General features: G+C 51.4%; 1 protein-coding gene across 1 annotated transcript; it reads right to left on the reverse strand.

Annotated features, from left to right (window-relative positions):
• Positions 1-5952: 5952 nt before the first annotated feature.
• On the reverse strand, positions 5953-6888 carry LOC134154575 (olfactory receptor 14A16-like). The gene has a single exon (XM_062601249.1). The coding sequence runs from the start codon at positions 6886-6888 to the stop codon at positions 5953-5955; it is 936 nt and encodes a 311-aa protein (XP_062457233.1).
• Positions 6889-10142: the final 3254 nt, after the last annotated feature.

Genomic DNA, 10142 nt, shown 5'->3' on the forward strand with positions numbered 1-10142 from the left:
ACTGGTCATGTGGTTGATGTTAACTGTAGTGAGGTCCCTTGTGCACCAGTGACTTGCAGGATTATGCTAGGCCCATGGGTTGTGTTTGTGTTTCTGAGGTCAGTTCTGCCTCTGTCCCCAATGGGGCAGTGCTCGGCCCCTGGCTGCTAGTTGTGATTTAGGGGTGACTTGTGCACCGGGGACTTACAGGCATGCACTAGGCCCGTGGCTGAGTTTGTGCTTGTGAGGTCACTTCTGCCTCAGTCCCTGACAGGGCAATGCCAGGCCTACAGTGTAATAAATTGTAACTATTTGTTCATTGTTTAAAAGGAGGAATAAGCCGGTGGAGGGGGAGGAGGAGGTTTTACAACAACCAGGGTTGAGACATGGTGTTAGGCAAATAAACTATGGTTAGCACAAAAAGCTTATATGACCCCTTGTGGAACCGGTGTCGGGGCCCTAGCTATCTTGCAGGACTATAAAGAGCTGAAGTAAGCAACAAGCAGCTCAGAGGTCACCAAGAAGGAATTCCTTTAAAGGCAAAAGTATAAAGAAGAAAAGATAAGCAGGCGCCTGTAATTACTCACAGGACAGCATCCCGAAAGGGAGTCAACACAACAGATAAGCAAACACCTGTGATCACTCACAAGGAGACAAAACAAGATAAAGAGATGGAGGAAGACTACGGCCTTCCTCTTCTCGACCACCAGAGAACTTCAGACGACCCCCCCCCCAGAAACTCACACATGCGCAAAATGCACCAGGATATTACAACGTGTCCCAAAACTAGCAGACTGTAAGAGGGGACTGTATGTGAAGGAGGTGCGCGCCGTTGGCGGAGCTAAGACTCCCCAGCCGCCCAGCGCTGTTTTGCTTGTGGCTGCTTACTTAATTAAATAAATTACTCACATGATTTAACAAACTCTCCATATGAATTAACCTTCAAGAGAGTAACTTATGACAGAGCAGCTCTGCTGAAAAGGCCCTGGGGGTCCTGGTGGGCAGAAGGCAAAATATGAGACATTCATGTGCCCAGGTAGCAAGGAAGGCCAAGGGTGTCCTGGGCTGTGTGAACAGGAGCACAGACAGGAGATTGGTGGAAGCGGTGACCCCTCTCTATTACTCCCTCCTTTAGAGCAAATGTACACTACTGCATCTACTTTGGGGCTCCTTGGTCCTAGAAAGATGGTGATAACTGGGAGCGAGTTCAGCAGAAGGCCCCAAAGGTGGTCTCAGAACTGGAGCACTATCTTTGTGAGTGAGCAGGGCTTGTTCAGCCTGGAGAAGAGATGCCTCTGGAGGGACCTAATAGCAGCCTTCCAGTACCTAAGAGGAGGCCCTGAAGAAGATGAAGCAAGGCTATTTATCATGGTCCAGGCTGCAAGGACAAGAGACAATACCTTCCCATATAAACATCCCATCCCAATTCATTCGTCCCCATTGGCCCTGGTTTTGTTTGTTTTGTACCCTCACTTTGTATTTCTGAAATGATTGCCCTGTTAAGTCCTATTTCAGGCAGGAATTGCATTACATTAGAACATCTTTTTATTACTTGTGCTATCCTGTGATTCTGTTTGTTGTTACCATCTAAGAGGTACTACAAGTTAGGGTAAGCCATCTGCACACACACATTACGAGCTGGCGCACGAGAGCTACATTCTGGAGGACCTTGAGAAATTTGTGGATTTGGCCAACAGAAACTTTGTGAAGTTTTACAAGGAGAAGGGATAAGTCCTGCACCTGGGGCAGGATAACTCCATGCTTCAGGGCAGGCTGGGACCTTATAAGGAGAGAAGCGTCCCTGAAGAGAAGGACCTGGGTGTTTTCAGAAGTGCTACATGAGCCAGTGAGGCACAGTCATTGTGAATAAGGGCTGCATGTCGAGGAGTGTGGCCACCCACACAAGGGGAACCATTATTCCCCCTCAGCTCAGCCCTGGGTTGACAACAGTTGGAGTAGTGTGTCCCAGGGTGGGTCTCCCAGGCACTTGATAGTGGGAAACAGTACAAGAAAGGGAAAAAGTCAGAATCTGCAGCTTGGGAGGTTCAAACCAGACATCAGGATGAACCAATGTCACTCGAAGAGTTGTGCTGTGGTGCTATAGGTCACCCAGAGGGAGTCTGAGATCAGCCCCTGGCTCTGTGTTTCAAGGAGCAGCCAGTGGGGGCAGGGAGGCATTGGTAAAGGGAGGGAGATCCCAAGGCAGGAGCAAGGTGGGGGAGCATCTTGGGTATCTGCAGTCTGCAGGCACCCAGCAGCAGGCAAGGGACAGTGCAGGACCGCCTGTGGTGGAGAGAGTCAACAGCACTGGCATGCTGAAGAGCCTGAAAGAGCAGAAATCTTTTTTCTATAGCTGTTGTCTCTATCACTGAGGCCTACCAGGAGACAGCAGCGCGTCATTGTCCCCTTACCCCCTAGGGGACCCCAGCAGCTGCCATGTCATTTCATGCACTCAACATTGCACACCTCCACCTGCTCCACTGCTCCCCGCAGCAGCCCTGACCAATGCATGGGGGAAACGATCTCCCTTCGCAGGAGCTGGCTGTCTGCGATCGGCCATTTTGCCTGATAAAACACATCAAGGGTTGACTCAGCATCAGAGCCACCTGCTCATTGTCTTCGCCTACCTATAATCAGTGCCTCCAACTTTCTGCTCTAATCAGCCCCCAGGGAGTCTTTCTTGCTAACGGCCCTCAGTGGGACCCATTAATGCTGTGTGTAACTTCAGGCTCTGCTTCTGAATTTGTCTTTTTGAAAGTTTTGTTCAGTCTCCTCTCAGTAGCTGAGGTTGGTGGACTCAGCACCAAGTACACTATGTGGCTTATTAAAATGTAAAAATCCCTGAGGAACCTTTTCTCTCTCTGTAATTTTCTTCTAGTCTTGTATAGCTAATTGCAGATGTTTCAGGAGTGTAGCGGAAAGATGGAAAATGTAATAGTATGAAAACATTTTTTTTCTTTTAAATTATTATTATTATTATTATTATTACATTTACAGAATTAGTGACAAAAACACTCTACAGTTGATCTCAATCCAGAGTGTTCCCTCATGAAGTCAGGACACGTAGGAAAAGTAGTGTCCCAGAGGTCAGGAATTGCTCAGTCAGTCTTCATCTCCATCTCCCCAACCCTGCCATTGCTCTCTCAGTCACCAGAGACTTCCATCACTCTTTTTAAAGCTAATTTTCTTCTGCTGAAGTCTGCAACTGAGTTGTACAGCTCATATGTTCCAATTCCCACCTGCAAAGGAAACTTAGACAACTACCTGCAAGTAGACACAGAGGTTTGTGGTGAATTTTTAATTGTAAACAAAGAAAGACTAAAGCATAATAGAGTTTCAAAAAAACCCAATACACTAGAGTTTCAAAAAAAAAAAAAAAAAAAAAAAAAAAAAAAAAAAACACCCCTCAACAGCATACTAAGTCTGAGCTACCTCCAATGAGACCCATTTCCCACAAGAGATAGCCTCACTAGAAATCTTTTGGACTGATAGTAAATGGTAGATAGAAACACAACTAAGGACTTGGCTAGAGGGAGAGACGTCTGAAAGATGGATCAAGGTGGAAACTCCCTGAAGTGCAGATCAGCAGTTCAGTGTCTGAATGAACCAAGAATAAGGGAAGGGGGAAACTGGAAGCAATAGGAAGTTACAACGTCCCAGCCAGCATGCTGTAAAGGTGATATTAGAACTTGTCCATTTGATCAGGGCATGTGGAAATAGAAGAGAGAACCACGCAGCTCCTGGGGGTCCTGGGCCTTACTGGGGGCCATGGTGCTCTTGGGGATACTGATGGCACTGTGCTTCTGTACAAAACTCTGTGCCGAGACAAGGAGGAGCAGGAAGGTTGGTTGTAGGGATGTTCCCAAACTCCAGCAGCTGCAGAGGTGGGAGCTGGTCACCTCACAAATTTCTGAATAGGCCAAAATGCAGATCCTGAGGCACTGCACTGCCTTACAGGCTCTGCACTGGAGCCTGGGCAACATCCCTGCAGCATGTGGGTATGTCCCGAGAAGCCCAGAACAAAAAATATGGGAGATGCAGGGAGTCAGGGCTGTACAGTCCCTCAAGAGAGCCAGGGCACTGGGGAGAGGAGGGGGGAGGATGCAGGGTACCAGGGAGAAGCATTGTCCTGAGGTGATGCTGGAAAGCCGAAGGACCAACTGAAGAGGAAAATACCTTTCCGCAGGCTCAGCTAGAAGGAAATCTGGGCAAAATTCATGGGTAATGGGAGAATTCCCCCAGGTTTGCTGCCTGGCCTTGCCCATGACTTTGGTCCTGAAGAAAGCCTTCCGATGGATGTGTGATAAGGACATGTTTACTGTTTTCTGGCTTATGATCAATATTTTAAGGACCCCAGACCCAGCTGAGGACTTCTGAAATGAACGAGCCTGCTTTGATGCCAGTGCAGGAAGGCTGCGTCCTGCTCCATATTGTCCTACCTCCTGCTTCTACGAGGACAGCAACCCACAGCAGAAACACATGATTTTTGGAACATAATTGGGATGAGGAGAGGGGAAATGTCCCAGCTCTCTCCCTGGCTGTGCCATCTCCATGGCAGTGACCTGTGGAGCCCCCTGATGATACAAGCTGAAGTCACAGTGGGATGTGCCGCACCACAGGGAGGTCTCCCCAGTGACAGGGCAGTGCCATCACCTCCCTGAGAGTACCCAGGGACCAGGTGGGCACTGCTCATGTGCCCCCCAGTGCTGCCCTTCGGAGCTGATCCAGGGTGAGGAGTGGGGACAGGAGGGAGCAGGAGCACATTGGGCTGCTTGTTCACAGGCAGAGGAGCAGGGACACATTGGAGAGGAGCTGGTGGCCTCCAGCTCCTCTGGCCAGCCCCTCTCCCCAGGACAGCACAAGAGTCCTGACCCCAGCGTGCCTCAAGCAGCTCCAGTGACAGAGCAGCCTGCCTCAAGCTGACAAACATAGAAACAGGTCTTCATTTATTCCTCCCCACAAACACATCCTTGTTCCTTTGGTCTTCTCCAGAGGTGTCTCTGCTTCCCAGAGAGCCTTTCCCCAGGTGAGTGTGTCTGTGCCAGCCAGGCTATCCATTCCTGTATCGCTCCCCTGGGCTCCGCACAGGACCCTGGGCTGGTGGTGCTCCTCTGCAGGGCAAGGGGGCAATAGAGCCCCAGGGTGACTCTGCATTGGACATGCTGGTCAGGGCAGAGCCAGCTGTATCAGCAACACTGCAGCTGACAACCTCCTGCCCTCGCCAGAGTCTGTGGCTGCGGAGGATGGATGGAGCAATCACAGGGCATTTCCCATTGCTCAGCATGTGTTCAGAGGCGTCATTAGACCCAGCCCACTCCCTCTCCCCAGACTGAAGAGCTCTCATTTGATGCATTCCTTGGTTTGGCCCTTTACCTGTGGGTGACTCTACTCGGCTTCAGGAGTCCTCACTCACTGCACATCGCAGGCACACGCTGCCCTTGGAGATGCCCTGTGCTCTCTGGGTGGCTCCATATTCCCTTTCCAGAAGGATAGGCATCTGTCACCAGCCCTATAATATGTGTGACAGTCCCCAGCACACACCCATTGACCACTCACCCTGTATAGGAACTCTGGGCACTCACAAGTGAGGGCTAAATCCTCCCCACATTCCCTCACACATCACCCAAAAGAGCTGAGACACCTTGGCCCATGGAAATCCCAGGCATGGCAACAGGGCCTTCCTGTGTGCAATTCCCTGAGCACATTCTTGGCTTCTGCTGAGGAAGAACAGCCCAGCCTTCAGGCACAGTAGTAAGGAGATCCCCTTTTATTACAGAGATGCTACTTGAGAGTCCAGCTCTGACACAGTGATAGGAAGATTTACAGAAGGGCTCTGGGTCACGCAGCGGGGATTTGTGACTCTGGAAAAGCAGCATGAATTCAGACATTTGTACTTAATTTCAGAGAGAACTCCCACAGCACAAACGTTGCCTGAGGTAGACTGTAAGTGGCTTGTGAGGAGAAATGGGCAGCTCATTGCTGCTGAACTAGTACCAGCTGAAATAGTTTCCTCACTGCCTCCTGGAGCTCCTTGTTCCTCATGCTGTAGATGAGCGGGTTCATGGTTTGAGGTACCACGGAGTACAGAACAGTCAGCACTAGATCCAGAGCTGGGGAGGAGACAGAAGGTGGCTTCAGGTAGGCAAACAGGCCAGTGCTGAGAAACAGGGAGACCACGGCCAGGTGAGGGAGGCACATGGAAAAGGCTTTGTGCCGGCCATGCTCAGCAGGGATTCTTAGTACAACTGTGAAGATCTGCACGTAGGACAGCACAATGAAAATGAAACAGCCAAACATTAAACAGGCACCAACCCCTGTAATCCCAACTTCCCTGAGGTAGGAGTCAGAGCAGGAGAGCTTGAGGATCTGGGGGATTTCACAGAAGAACTGGTCCACTGTGTTTCCTTGGCAGAGTGGAATGGAAAATGTATTAGCAGTGTGCAGCACTGCACAGAGAAATCCACTGGCCCAGGCAGCTGCTGCCATTCTGACACAAGCTCTGCTGTCCATGATTGTGCCATAGTGCAGGGGTTTGCAGATGGCAACATAGCGGTCATAGGCCATGACAGTGAGGAGAGAATACTCTGCTGAAAACAAGAAGACAACCAGGAAGACCTGGGCAGCACATCCTGAGTAGGAAATTGCCCTGGTGTTCCAGAGGGAATTGGCCATGAATTTGGGGACAGTGGTGGAAATGGAGCTGAGGTCAAGGAGGGAGAGGTTGAGAAGGAAGAAGTACATGGGGGTGTGGAGGCGGTGGTCACAGGCCACAGCTGTGATGATGAGGGCGTTGCCCACAACAGCAGCCAGGTAGATGCCCAGGAAGAAGGAGAAGTGCAAGAGCTGCAGCTCTGGTGTCACTGCAAGTGTGAGGAGGAGGAAGCCGTTGAGGGAGCTGCTGTTGGACATTTGCTCGGCTTTGGTTCAGGGCACTGTCCAAGGAGGAAAAGGAACAGACAAGTCAGAACAGGCTTCTCTGAGTAAAGCCCACTGCACTCCTCATAGCACTCCCCCCACATTGCTTCTCTCCTTTACCTTGTTCAGCTTCTTTTCTGACCTGTGGTTTGTGCTTTGTGTGTAGTGCCAGGGCCTCTGCCCACGGGCCCCAGAGGAGTCAGCCTGGCTCTGTGGGGGGACACAAATGGAGGTGTCAGACTGCCCTGTATGTTTGCTGGGGATACCTGGGGATGGGCACCATGAGCTGAGTGAAGGGAAATCCATTCTGGTGACCGGGGAGGAACATTCTCTTTTCAGCACTGAGAGAGATGAATACAGCACTCAGGGCAGCTGTGTCTGAAAGCCAAGTTTGTTGTGAGGGATTCATGTTCCCCAAACTTGCCCTCTTGAACAAGGGTGTCTGTATCTGGATCAGTTGCACCAGCTTCCATTCCAGCAAGGAAAAGACACAGTGCAGAGAAGACAGGGGCTGACCCAACCCTTCCTAGACATCTCTGTCCCACTGAGACGGAATCTGCCCTCACAGCAGTTTACCATCTTCATTCTTTCTCCGGACACTGTATTTGAGTGGGAAGTCGCTGCCTCCTTAACCCCAGAGAGCAGGAGAGCAAGAACTAAACTAACACAGAGAGGTGAAGAAACAAGGAGCAACAAGGTGATGCTCCTACCAGAGGGAAAGCAAGGAGCGAGACACAGATAAGCACTCATGAAAGCTCACGAAAGTCTTCACCCTCCTGAGCACACCACTTCCCAGATGGCAACATCGCAGGACAGTCGCTCTCGGCCCCTTTGACACACAGTGGAAATGGGCACACTGCAGGAGACATGCCCCTACCCTCTGTAGGAGTTGTGGCTGCTGAGGAGGGGGCTCATGCCCTGGACCCCCCGACCTTGAGGGTAGGGGCTCTGTAGGTGGTAGAGCAGACACAGGGGGCTTAATTAGAGGAAGCTATCTGCAATGAAGGGGAAGACAGGGAGATCTCCAAATTGTCCCCCCAACACACACACACGCACACACATTTATGCTTCCAGTTTTCTCCCATTCGCTGATCATATCTTAACCACTCAGAGCTTTTCCTCCTGGGAGCTGTCTCTCTCTCCCCTGTCTTTTCCCTGCCAGCACTCTGCAAACAGTAGGTAAATGAAAGCACAGACTCAGCAGAGACCTTGTCTTTAAGGTAACCCTTGTCCCTGCCTTGACTGTCCTCTAGAAAAGGCCTGTTGGACATATTGTGGGGGTGAGCTGGAGCTGAGAGCACTCCTGACCCACGCAGCACCCTCTCAGCTGGAGAAGGAACATGCACTGCTGAGGGTCACTCCTCTCACCTGGAGCTTCTTCCCACAGCACTGTGGGGAGCCCCCTGGGCAGGCTGAGTACTGACCCTCGCAGGTGGCACAGTCTCTGCCCTGGACACACAAGACTCTGGGGTGCAGGGTCACTGTTCTGAGTCACAAACCTGGGCAGATCTGGCTGCACTCCCTGGCTTCACAGCCCTGCACCGTCCCATCTTGCCCCATCCCTCTGGCTGTACACCAATGAATGCCTGCTCTAAAGCACCACCTACTCCACACAAGAGAAGCTGGGAGAGCTGCCCTGAGAGACCCTTTCAGCTGTGGAAGGTTCCAGCTGCAGAAGAACCTGCCAGGAACCACAGCAGCAATGTGGCCCTGCAGCCAGAGACTTACTGTGTGAACGGCTGTGAAGATCTCTCCCTGTAGTGACCTCTCAGCTGTCCTCCCCTTCCCAATCATCTTTAGCTTCTGAGTCACTCATCTCATCCTGGTGCCTGCAAGCAGTGCCTTGAATCTTGCTGCTCCTTTAAGAGGAGCTGCTCCTGGACACAGGTGTCTCTCTGCAGTGTCTGCCAGGTTGCCATGGGCTCCTGCAGTCCCAGGAGTAAGGCCAGCTCAGGAGCAAAGATCCAGCTGAAGACATGACTTTCTTTGTCCCCTGCGCACCCTCACGATGTTCCCAGGGCTCCAGGGCTGACAGTTCCTGAAAGGTCGCAAGGTCACCCCGGAGAAATGTCCACTGAAGTAGACTAAAGGCTTTTCCAGTGGTCCCTGTCTAAACAGCAGGGAGAGATGTAGTCCAGCACTGCAGTTGGTCTCACCAGAGGATGGTTATCTATGAGACGCGCAAATGTCCCACTCTGGAAAGTCTGGCTCCCATCTCACAAGAAGACAGGACACCTACACAGGGACAAGGAGGGAGTTCATTTACTTGTGATTCAGGGACTGATTTGGAGGAGTTAGTCTAACCTACCTATGCCATTGAGAAGCACCTGGGTTGGAGTGGGATTCAGTTCCCTTCTGTGCACTCCCCAAACTCGTAGGACATGGGATTCGCCTTGCCCAAGTATGGGGTGCACAAAATGCCTGTCTGCATGGGAGCTCCTTGTCTAAGGTGCCATTGTAGTCAGGGGAGAGGGAGTACAGGAGTCAGCTGTGCACCAAGAAGCGCCTTCTCACACTTGAGATGCCAGAGGTGGTCCAAGGCATGTGTCACTGTGCCTGCTCTGATGGAGCTACTATGAGACCCACATCCTTCTAGAGCGTCAGCTGGCGACCAAGTGGAGATTCTCCTTGGCCATCTGAAAGGACACCTGCTGCCTACTACTGCAAGAGCTCTGCTCACTCTGAAGCCCAGACACATGCAGATCCCAACACTGCAAAGACCTTATGTAATTCTGTGCATGCACTTGATTCAATGCAATGGCAAGAGGCCTGCAGAGCCATGTCAGGTGTAGGGCATGCAGCACAACCACCATGTTTCTAGCAGGCACAGCACAGGACCTACAGGAAAATCATGCCCTTTTGGAGGGGCTGCTGGGCAAACACCCCGTGGCACCTTGGATTTCCTACTTCTTCCCAGATTCCCACCACTGCCTTCAGGAAAAGTCCATCCCGCCTACATCCCAGCATGCTGCAATGATGGAAGGCACATCATGCCAAGGTCTCCACACATATGCCTATATTCTCCTTTCTGCAAACCTTTTCTGATTCCCACTGATATGAACAGGGACTGTGCTAAGGATGCAACCACACCACGGCTTGATTGCTGGCTGTGCAGGCCCAGGGACTTTCCCAATGGCGCCTTGTCCTTCCTGGACATCCAGTCATTCCATCACAGGCCCTAAGGCCTGTTGGCCTGTTCCTGAAGTCATGGTGGGCATCAAATACCTCTCCTGCCACAGCTGCACAGC

This window comes from Rhea pennata, unplaced genomic scaffold, assembly GCF_028389875.1.
Source record: "Rhea pennata isolate bPtePen1 unplaced genomic scaffold, bPtePen1.pri scaffold_32, whole genome shotgun sequence".
NCBI classification, from domain to species: Eukaryota; Metazoa; Chordata; class Aves; order Rheiformes; family Rheidae; genus Rhea; species Rhea pennata.